Source organism: Crocodylus porosus, unplaced genomic scaffold, assembly GCF_001723895.1.
Source record: "Crocodylus porosus isolate Cpor-Errol unplaced genomic scaffold, CroPor_comp1, whole genome shotgun sequence".
Taxonomy (NCBI): domain Eukaryota; kingdom Metazoa; phylum Chordata; order Crocodylia; family Crocodylidae; genus Crocodylus; species Crocodylus porosus.
Genome location: NW_017728931.1, coordinates 55,000,519 through 55,012,500, shown reverse-complemented (window position 1 = coordinate 55,012,500; position 11,982 = coordinate 55,000,519). Strand labels below are relative to the sequence as shown.

Sequence of the window (11,982 nt, the reverse complement as noted above, 5' to 3'; positions counted from 1 at the left end):
CAGGGCAGCTAGGATCTGGAACCAACTTCCAAGAGAAGTGGTGCTGGCTCCTACCCTGGGGGTCTTTAAGACAAGGCTAGACAATCACCTTGCTGGAGTTGTTTGACCCCAGTACTCTTTCCTGCCATGGCAAGGGGTCAGACTAGATGATCTACTCAGGTCCCTTCTGACCCTAGAAACTATGAAACTAAGGTTTATAGGCTGGGGACTATGTAACAAACAGGTCAAAGCAAAAGCTGTGGGCAATAAATACGACCCACGCAGCCCAACCTGCCATCTCAAGCAAATAAGTTTTTGGGTCTTTTAGTACAGCATCTTATACATATTAACATGCTGAGAAAAGCATTACCAAATTAGCAAAGGGGGTTTTTTTGTTTGCTTTAAAAAAAAAAAAAAAAAAAAAAAAGGAGAGAGAGGTTGCAGATTTGCCTATTTTGAACCATGACTTCAGTGCTCGTTTACTGCATTGGCACATTTACCTTTCCCCTACCAATACAAACCCAAACATCCCCTAGAAAATGTTATTTAATAAAAGGGTCATTAGATAAAAAGTCAAACTGAGGTCCATTTTATTTAACTGTGCCAGCTTTAAGATACGTAGATAAAAAAATCAGACGTTGACTATTTAATCAGTCAGGCCACAAGTTCATTTGCTGGAAATTAAAAATAAAATCCAAATAAAATTAAAGTTTTTCTCAACTGTAATCTGGGAAAGTACTAACAGTAAATTCTTTTTAAGTATCTGTTTCTGAAGCTAAGACTGAATATTGCTTAACTGTATGTTGTCTCAACAAAAATATATGTAGGCTGACTTAAGACATGCTTAAACATTCCAGAAACAGAATAAAATATTTCTTCAGCAAAGCATAATGCAGGGATCTCATTATCTATCTTTGGGAAATTCATAATGTATCACAGGTACAAAATATGTATGGTACAGTTTCAGCTTTTCATGTTGCAGCATGTGCTCATGAGCAGAGCAGTTGATCTAGTAGAAACAGGAATAATCTCTACAAATACAGACAAAAGTCTTGCATGCACACTGGAGCACATTACCAAGTCAGAACCGTACAGAGAACCAATAAATGGAAAGGAAACAAAAAGGGTACTTTATTGGGTTTAAAAAGAAACCAACTAGATTTGTTTGGCATTATCTTCCTTTTCCGACCTGAAGTCCTACTAGCATGCATATATTTTATAACAATGCCTTGCTAGAACTTAGACAGATTAGAAACAATGAGAGGAAAGGAAAATGCACAGGCATGTGCATGCTGGCTTCTAGGTCAGTGCGTATGCCAAGTATGCCATAAAATTAAATTTTGCAGGAAGTAAAACCACCAGCAGCTAATTTAATTGCAAAAGCCAAATAACTTAGAACAAGGTATCATATTCCTTAAGTGGAAAAATGGATTATTTTGGCAAATAATTCTTGGTTTAAATCATCTGAAATTCAGTACATGTGAAAAAATGTTTTAAACCTAAAAAAAAAGATCGATGACCATCTCCTTTGGTTATTTCTCATCATGTGACCTAAAATTGTTACATGTCAGACAAGCCAAATTAAACTTCCAAATAAACATGTATAATAAAATACTAATTATTACCCGTAGTGCAGGTAAAGTTAGACATTTCCCTGGCAATCTAAAATGTAAAAATGCATTCACCAAATACTAAAACAAAATAGAAACTAAAAATTACATGGCCTTCCAGGACTGATAACTAGAGTCACTTGGAGCTTCTTTGTTTCTCTCACTTTCCACAGAAAAAGTGCCCCATTTATATCATTCTGAATGTAGGAAGAGATATTCAACGGCACCAACCTTAGTTAAGTGCCCACCTTCCAGACTTATTAGGCATTTGAAAATCTTCACCATAATGTACAATTTTAACCTATGGCAGTTAGATATTGGACACCTGGAACATTATAATGGCAATTATATTATTTTGTTTGTCCAAATTCAAATCTTAACTAAAACTATAACGCTTCTCAATTTTGCCTGCCAAGGGAAACAGTATTATAAAATTATTTTAATACCTAACTGGATTGAATTAATCTATATAAAAAAATAAACCAAAATATAGACTCACAGGGTAAATCCTCTGGAAATAACTTCTGTCTCCTGAATGAGTCGCAGAGCTTTTCTCACAAGATTAGTAAAAGCTCGGCTGTGTGCCACTGTGTCTTCCAGCTGGAGACTGTATTTTCGCAGGGACATTTGTAGTTTTGCTGTCCTCCAAGTGCCCCACACTCGTACGACCACATAGACTGAAAGAATGAGTCCCCACACCAGCCAAAATGACCAACTCCACCAAGAAGGAAGCACAATAAATGCACTGACAAAGGCAAGCAGCAATGAGACATCCCTGAAAACAGAAAAACAGAGAAAGTGCCATCTATCATAGATTCCTGGAGTTAAGCAACTGGGAAAATCATGAGGCTCTTGACTACAAGTGTTTACATAGGGCGAGGTGGTCATGCTGGAGGGGAGGGACAGAATCCAGCTAGATCTAGACAGGTTACAGAGGTGGGCGATTGACAATAGAATAGAATTCAACACAGACAAGTGCAAGGTACTGTATCGAGGGAGAAGGTACAGGCTGGACATCAGGAGACATTACTTCACAGTTAGGGCTGCCAGGCACTCGAATGGGCTCCCAAGTGAGGTGGCACTCTCTCCTACATTGGGGGTCTTCAAGAGGAGGCTGGACAGATATTTGGCTGGGGTGATATGACCATGACACCCAATCCTGCCTGGGGCGGGGGGTCAGACCTGATGATCTGTTTAGGTCCCTTCTGATCCTAAGTACTGTGAAACACATGTATATGCTGGGGAACACCCTTCTTGTCAATATGGTGGCAGAAAGGGATCTTGGAGTCATTGTTGACTCCAGGATGAACATGAGCCACCAATGCAAGGAAGTGGTTAGTAAAGCTAACTGCACCTTGTCATGCATCTACAGATGCATCACAAGCAGGTCCAGGGAGGTGATCCTTCCCCTCTATGTGGCATTGGTCAGGCCACAGTTGGAGTACTGCATCCAGTTCTGGGCACTGCACTTCAAGAGGGATGTGGCTAGCAGTGAGAGGGTTCAGAGGATGGCCACTCGCATGGTCAAGGGGCTGCAGAGCAGCCCTACGAAAGAAGCTAAAGGGCCTGAACCTATTCTTCTTCCACAAGAGAAATTTGAGAGGGGATCTGGTAACAAACTCATCGGGGGGAGGCAGTGGGAATTGTGTGAGGCTCTGTTTCCCTGGGTACCACCCAGGGTTACTAGCAATAATGGGCACAAATTGTTAGAGAGAAGGATCAAGCCGGACATCAGGAGACATTACTTTATAGTTAGGGCTGCCAGGCTCTGGAATGGACTCCCAAGTGAGGTGGTACTTTCTCCTACTTCGGGGGTCTTCAAGAGAAGGCTGGACAGATATTTGGCTGGGTTGATATGATCCTGGCACCTGTTCCAGCCCAGGGTAGGGGGTCAGACCTAATGATCTGTTTAGGTCCCTAAGTACTACGATACTATGATTTCATTAAAGACCTTTTACATGGGCTCTAAGGACAGATGTAAACAGGGACAAGATCACTAAATGGCAGATTAGATTTGAGGGTTTTTTGCATGAATTTATTTTGTCCGTAGAACTAAGTGGAAAAGTAACACATCATTTTGAAGGGTTAATATTTTAAACCTGATTTAGAAATAAGTGATTGCTCAGTATTAAGAGAAAGGATGGGTGGGAATTGTAATATCTGTACTTTCAGGTTCGACAGGACAGAAGGAAGGGCATTTTTCTTTAGGTAACCAAACCCTCAAAGTAACAATAGTTTTACTGTTGCAGATTCTGACTCATTTAAACTGGACACTATACACTGAAAAGTCTCAACAAGTCCTGGATATGTAAAACATTTTATGCAACCATGACATTTTTTTAATTACATGGAGAGCAGTGGCTGAACTCTCACTTCAAGTACATCCCAAATCAATTTTTGAATTCTGAAAAATTGCCATTTTCCTACGAAGTTTTGGCAGAAGTATGAATCTCTATTAGAAAAACACAATGTGAGCTTTTGAAATTTTGTAGTATTATAAATAGTTCAAGCTCCAAAACCACTTCAAAGTATTTATTAGAGCTGGCCAGAAAATGGAGCTCAATTTCTGCAAAATGTTGTAAGTTTTTAGAGTTTCTCTCCCAGAATGGGATGTGAGCTATAGTTTGTTTCAGAAACGCATGCTGGTAAAGTTTTGGTGTTTCCAGAATAAATATTACCTCCAAACTCCCAGCTCCTTGGCAATTGGGAGACTTGACATCCTAGGTTCAGTGAAGCCCATCCAGTAAGCAGCTGACAAGCCAGAGAAGATGGGAGCCAAAAGACTTGAGCTCCCCAACATGCAGGCTGCTTATCTGCATAAAGCAGATTTAAATTCCTAAAAAAAAAATTCCCCCCCCCAACTATTTAAGTTGGTCTAATAAAAGATATCAGATTCACCCAAATAACCTTGTCTGCCTATGTCCTTAGACCAACATGGCTATAACCTACACCCCTGAAATGTACAAGTGTTCATTTAATTTCTGCTGGGAGAAACATGCTCCTCTTAGGAGAAAGATCTTCCAGGTGTCAATTCAGATCTCCCCTGCGAGAGAAACTCTCTTGTAAGAATGAATGTTTGTATGCTCCCCTCCCTCTCTGGTCTGGGAGGAGACTGAAACAGCAGGGCAAAGCTCCCCTCCACTGCAGTCAAGTAGGATTGGGCCCCAGCTGGGCCATTCCCACATAGATGCATCATGCCCCAGCCCCAGGCTGCTGCACTAGACCCCATGCAGTCCAGCACTACATACTGGAAAGGATCCATGGGCCGGTTCTGGCCTACAGATAGACCTGTCACTGCTTAAAGGTTGGGCACCTCTGCTGTAGGGGCCTAATTTAAAATACACCATTTGATATAAAGGACTTCCTTTGACTCTTGACTAATCTTCAACCAAGGCTCTCACCTAAAAAGCCTAAAAAAACAGGCTTTTCAGAGTGTTCAGGAAATTAATAAACCTAGATCTGGCAAACCAAAGGGGAGTCAAGATGCAGAAGTCAAGAACTTTAAAAAAGCATTTTTTTGTGATGTCTGTTGCACTAAGAGCAGGCTGATAGTATCCCCTGACAGTATGTGTAAGTAGTCATAGGAATTTTCTGAACTGTACCAAATATTAGGAGTTGCTAGGGAGCGTAGAGTTGGAAGGTGTCCATTTTCCTGTTGCTTGCTCTGCCCTCCAGACAGGATACTGGGGTCGAGCAGCTCAATTAGTTCCACATCCTCCTGTAGCAGAACTTCCTGTTGCAGGATAGTCCGGAGTGCATCAAGTCGAAATCCAACATCCTTACCAGGAATGGGAAAGAGAAATAAGAGGGAACAGACACTCTAAGATTTATTTTTTGAAAGAAAAACAAACACACACCTTTTTTTTTTCCACTGCTTGCTGTTCTGCTCTTGAAGACTCCAGGGTTTTAGAAACAGCTCAACTGGCTATCTTTAATGGTTTTTCCTTCTAAAAACCTCTTCTGCCACCTGAATGGTCTGATTTTGCAAGATGCATTGCACTGAATTTGTGTACTGGCCTTAAACATGGAAAATGTGGCTGAATTGGAAATATGCCACAGGTAGTATTTTCACAGAAATGAGTTCAGGCACTAGAAATTATCAGAAGAGAGACTGAATTAAACTGCAATCTACAATCTCTTGTTTTAATAAACAAATTAAAGAGATTTAGATGGTGATGTACACATCAGTCAGTTTTAAAAAATGGCTGTAGACCAGCTGACAATGGCAGGGTCAATATGCTGGAATCAGATTTCCTCACCCAGAGCACCGGGATGCTCCAGGAGAGAAATGCACAGCCTTTCAAAAGGGAACTTTGTAAAAGTGAAACAGCATTTTGGGTGATCCCAGTGATTTAATGCCATTTGTACTTTCTTACCTGTAACCAGAACGTTATGACAAATCTATGTCTACACTACCTACAAAAGTAGCTCTAAAATTCTAATTCGTACACTGGACTAAGTAATAATGTCACAAGTTTTACAGTTAAGGGAGTGTTCAGATACAACATAATGAAAATTTAACGTCAACATGTCTCTATGTCAGATTATAAATTCAAAAGGAGAAAATGCTTCTATTTTGCAGCTTCCTCAGTTAGAAACGTTAACAAACCTTGAGGATTTTGTCCTTCGCATTAGTAAAAGCTTCCTAGTTTTTAAGCTAATTGGCAAAATTTCACATTGAGAGTGTGGAATTTTCAGGCATCAGGAAACTAGCTAGTCAAAGACCTTAATTCTGAAAATCAATTATACCCTCTATAGCCTAAAGCAGGGGCCTAGGCAGCCTTGACTCTTCCCCGCACCCCGCAACACACACACACCCTGCACTGGGTAGTGTAACACCTGTGAAAGGTCCTGCACCCACCACTGGGGGTGCTGGACAGAGTGGGTGGGCTCCATGGAGATCCCACCTTGCCTGGGACCCCCACAGGCCAGGCACAATTGGCTAGGAGCAGCACCCAGGAGCAAGACAGGCAAACAGGACTGGGCTGGGATTGCAGGGTGGTGGCAGTGCAGGGTCAGGGCCCGGGATGGAGCCACAATCTGCTTCCTGCATGTCCCTGCAATGGGCACCAGTTTGATTTGGTGGTCAAGCACCAAATCAGTGAAAGAAAAACACACCAGATCCATCACTTTTTCTTAGCCCCTTACAAACTCCTTTACCATTTGGCATTATGCAGTAGGCCAAAATGGCAAACAAATTTAACTTGCACAGAAGTCCTCCTGTGGTTTAGTATAAACCCACACATGCACTTACCTCCCACAAAAACTCACAGTGCACAGGACATGTGCAGTGGGGTTTTTTGGGTGCTTTTGCACTCCAGCTGCCACAAACAAGGTTAGGGGCCACAGCTTGTCACAAATTATAATATACTTCAAGATAAAAAAAGATACAAATGGGGCATAAAGATACTGTTCAACTACCCTCCCAGTCTGTATGCCATGCTCAGTTATGGCAAGCGGATAACGCATGACCTACATGTTTTTTCAGTTTCTATGTTGGAAAAGATGTTTGCTAATTGAGAGACAAATTTGAAGACCCAATCTTGTAAATGAGAAGCAGAGTCATTTCTGATGTGACAAGTGACGTTACATCTAAAACCAGATCTAAATTGTCTGGACGCAGTGTATAAGTGATATAATAAGCTGTCCTTACTTCTTTTTACAGCCAAACTGCAACAAAAAAGACTGGGCAATACAATCACTTTCTTTAGCCTTTAAACAATAATTCTGGTATTTTGACACCCTCCCTTTTGTACCTAGCTAGCTTGGCATTGTTCCCCCAAAATGATGTAGCTTCAAACTGTTGAGTTCAAAACATAAACTGATAATTATGTCTGCAGTGATCAGGACTGCTGACTGGCACTGAATCCAACAAAAGAGAGATCATGGAGGGGCCCAAGAAAGAGGGGTAGGGAACGTGATATGAGGCCTGGTGAAGAAAAAAAAATAAAATTAATTACTTACCAGTCGGTAGAGTATGTCATCTTTTTTCTTACATGGTGAAAAAGGAAACCAGCTTCTAAAGAGTTCAGGTAGTTTTGAGAGGTTGCCTTGCTAAAAAGGAATAGAATACAACTGCAATTAAAACAACAAACACACAACAATTCCTGTATTTTCTTCTATTGCTATCTCTGAGTGCCAAGAACCTGAGAGTGAGTGAAAACTATCATCTGGCTGAACTGCTGTGTATGCTTAAAGGGACATCTGCTTCTGCTCATTGAAATTTTTGTCTGCATGCAGAATGGTGACAAAGTCTTCATTAACCTCATCTTTTCAGAGTAATATAAATGTTGCATTGTTGAAAGCAAATATAATTAGAATTAATCTGATCTAGGGGCTGCTGCTGCTGCCTGAGCCTGAAAGATTCTCTCTATCCTTGAGGTTAAAAATGAACCAAGTAGAATTAAATAGCAGAGAGCAGGGGTGAGCAATTATTTTGGCTGGATGGCTGCTTAATGAGCTTTAATGAGCTCTCAAGGTCCACAAGGGTAACCCCGCTCCTTGAGAGGTGCCCCACCCCACATCATCATCCTGGGACGCTATGTCCTGCCCTAACCCCTGCCCTTTGTCACCAGAAGTCCTTCCCCTATCCCCGAAAGGCACCTCTTTTGGGAGAGGGGTTTGCTATCTTGGATCTGGAAAAAGAACAAATCATATAATACAATTCAAATAACTGCTATAACATATTTTAATTTTATTTAAAAAAAATACTGTTGTCCTGATTTGTGTGTTTGTGTAGTGTATATAAAGGCAATTGCATAATTGGTCAAAATAAAGTCTCACTGTTGAGACAGCAGCAGACAGTGGGCCCTTGGAGCATTCACAGCCCTTACCAGGCAGAGCCCCATAGAGGCACACAGCTCTGTTTGAGCCCTGGGACCTGCACATGGTGGCAAGGACCAGTCTGGTTCCATCGCATGGGGGCTCCCTGGGGCTCCTATGCAGTTCCCAGGACTCAGCTGGAGCCGCTTGCCATTGGAGGAGTTTCACACAATGGAGCTGGTGGCCTGGCCCCACTCCCTGATGCCACATGCAGCTCCCAGGAATTGGCCAGGGCAGCAAGGAGAAGGGCCAAGCTGGCTCAGGTCCACTGTGTGGAGGGCTTCCCACCACTCTCAGCGGAGTCCTACATGATGGAGCTGGGCTGGCCCTGCATTCCTGAGCCTGGGTCCTGTGCTTTCGCTGCCCCAGGGTCTGCACTCCCACCACCCCTCCCCAGGCTCCTGCCCAGCTGCAGCTTCTACCCCATCTGCAGCCCAGAACACTGCAGCAGGGACAGAAGGAGGAGCCACTGGAGGCCAGGGGAGCTGAGCAGTTTCCTGGGTGGCTGCAGCAGTGGCAGCAGCATCCCGCCTGGAAGCTGTGCATGCTGGCTGGGACTGAGGCTGGGTTTGGGGCCCTCCCATGGGCAAGGGTGGGAGTGTAGCCTGCTGTCCTAGGAGAAGTGGGTGGAGCTCGTCCCCATGCGGAGTACAGCAGGGGTAGTCACAGCCTGGGTTGGATACAATTAATTGGTGGGTGCCCATCCACAGGCTGGATGAAATCACTTGGTGGGCTGGACCCAGCCCATGGGCTATATTTTACCCAGCTCTGGCTAAGAGGAACACAAGGGAAATAAAAAAATTGGGTAAGAGGAGCAATTCAAATACCATATCTAAAAGAAGGGGGATCAAGTGTGTTCTAATGAATACTGGGAGAGGTGCTGTGACACAGTGACCACATTTGCAATAACTGTTCCAGAAGCTCAATGTCATAGTAGCATTAGGAATGATACACTCTTATCACTATGCTATATCATATGTAAACTAAGACAGGATTTTAGTTGAGCTGTAAACAAACATAACTTGAACACCTCTAATTAGACAAAGCCTTTCTCTGTCATCATGGATTTTAAATAACAAGTATTCATTTAAAACATGACCCAAAAATATCATAATTAAATGGATGCAGGATCTTGCTTGACCTTGCAACCATTTAATTATAAAAAAAATAAAGCTAGATGCTTTCAATACTGTATTGAAAACAAAACATGAAGGGATGAAAACTAAAAGTATCCTCTCTACAAAGGGTTAATAATTGGTGGGGAGTAAATGAAGATATTTTCACTGCATTTAGTAGTACAATGGAGATTTAAGTTAGAGTGGATGTTCCTTTATTCACTACAATTCTAGTGCAACTTATTTATTACTTAAATTTGTGCTTTAAGGACAACAACTTATTAAATTTAAAACTTTCATCTTTTTCTGTTGTCAGTTATTGCTTGTAGACACTTAAATCAATACTAAGGACAATTTTAAACTGCTACCTGCTGACTAATGTAATCTGTTGAGCTATTGACAAAACCAGCTTAACATGCAACACTAGTGATTTTTCGATTTGTGTGTCATATTTTGGTTTTATGGAAAAATGTGAACTTACAAAAACATAAGACAGACATGCCAATGCCTGAAAATACAAAACAGGACAACCCACTGCTTTGGACTATGAACCAGTGGTATGCAGTAACACATTAAATTATTCATGCATCTTGGCATGATGTCTTATAGCTTTTATTCCCACAGGGGGTGTTACTGACAAGTAAAACAGTTTTCATTAACATACAAGTCAGGTCATGTTGCCTTTGATGCCTCTTGAGTATTCTTTTAACTACTTTAGAACAAAGTCGTTCACAGACTCTTTGTAAACTGTGTAACAAAATATATACCCCCTCTATTTTTACTAGTGACATGGGTACCTATTGCCTACAGTCCAGCATAGGCATGCTTTCATGTGTATTCATTTAAATCCAAATAAAATATTTACAGTTTTCTTTTTCTATGAATTGAAGATGACAAACTATCACGCATTCAGAATACCTTGCATTAATATAGTGTCTTTCGTTCAAATAACAAGTGAAGCTCTGGATAGGTTACTACTGCCTACTACCAGAACAGTATCATATTGGAGGTAAAACGTGATGCTGCACTTTAAAAGCGCTCAGCAACATACAAAACAATTCAGGAAAAGAAGTAGAAATTAATTTACATTAGAGGAAATTTAAATGAGCTATAGACCAAATGTGTTTACCCAAATTAGAATTAAGCCAGAAAACTGGGGATAGGAATCTGGAAAGTGCCTTTGTATTTCAAATAACTAGAGAATCAGGATTTTTTATTTAAATCCCTTCAAAGAATGAATGGGCAAGGTGCACTGTGTCCATAAGTTTGAGACAAAACGGCCTAGTGTTGACTCAGAAAGAAGAGTAGTAGCATTTATTTTATTTAATATACTATTTCCTGAAGCACCTAGGAATTTACTGGAATCTGAATTTAATCTAGGTACTTACTCATGTACCAGTTTAACAAAGTATTTAAATGTCGGCTGAAAATTAAACATAGGCTGAATTGCGGCTCTTGACCGTGCTTGAAAGAAATAAGGGATAAGGCAGTGTTGCCTGCAGATTTTTAATCAACCAAAAAAAAAAAAAAGTTCCCCCCCCAATATGAGTCACCTTTTCTAGATGCCTGTTTTGGGGAAATCTATCCTACCAGGTCACATTAGATCAGTGCTTCCATCTGATTGAATAGCACAGGAGAGAAATTCTTAACTTTTAGTTCTTTTCTACTGGGCTCAGTAATACTATAGTTTTTGAAAGGGATCTTCCCTTTGTTGATCAGCCAGACAGGTGGCAGTATTTTGCAGAGAGTGCTGTTGTCCTCCCCATGAAGAATTTAATATTCTCCTTTTGCAGACAGTTAGTCATGCATTCGGTGCGTCACATAGTAGGTGGCAGAAAGCCAATTTCAGAGGCCCTTGTAAGAGTTACTGTAGCCTCTTGAAGAAAGAATCAAGCAGTTGGAACACAAACCTATTTCTGGTGTCTGGGTGTTTTGAAGGAGTCAGTTGGCATCACACAGATGGAATACCTTGGCCCATCCGCCATTCCAGTTTTGGTGACATCACCGTGTCACCAAATTGCTGATCTGGCTTGTCATCAGATGATTTTTTTTAAATTTAAGAGACACAGACATCTGCTTTTGCACCACATGCAAGACAAGCGTACCCCCAGGGCTTGGACAGAACAGAATGCATATAATGGGCATTACTCCCCACATTTGCTCCTCCTTTCATATGTACATTATTTGTGTCTCAATAGCCTTCAAATAAGATCAGGACTCTTGTAAGTGAAATGCCATACTTTCTTCGAGACAGTCCTTACTTGCAATCGCCACAGGCTACACAGGCAAAGGCTGAGAGAAAGAAAGGTTTTATGGTTCCATTTTATAAATGATGAACTGACTCTCAGAGAAATTAAGTGACTTGCTCCACATCACACAGAAATCAGGGTCTTAGAGACTTGTTTCCTTAGTCCAGTGCCTTAACCATAAAAATCAGCCTTCCTCTTACTTCACAG

General features: G+C 41.3%; 1 protein-coding gene across 2 annotated transcripts in view; it reads right to left on the bottom strand.

Annotated features, from left to right (window-relative positions):
* VEZT (vezatin, adherens junctions transmembrane protein) overlaps nt 1–11,982 on the bottom strand; it is a 98,392-nt gene that overhangs the window by 54,232 nt on the left and 32,178 nt on the right. For both annotated transcript variants that reach the window (XM_019545061.1, XM_019545063.1), the window contains exons 3-5: nt 7,554–7,643; nt 5,192–5,367; nt 2,089–2,364 (exon numbers count right to left, since the gene is read on the bottom strand). In XM_019545061.1, the coding sequence (XP_019400606.1) occupies nt 2,089–2,364; nt 5,192–5,367; nt 7,554–7,643 (542 nt within the window). The remainder of the gene's footprint in view (nt 1–2,088; nt 2,365–5,191; nt 5,368–7,553; nt 7,644–11,982) is intronic.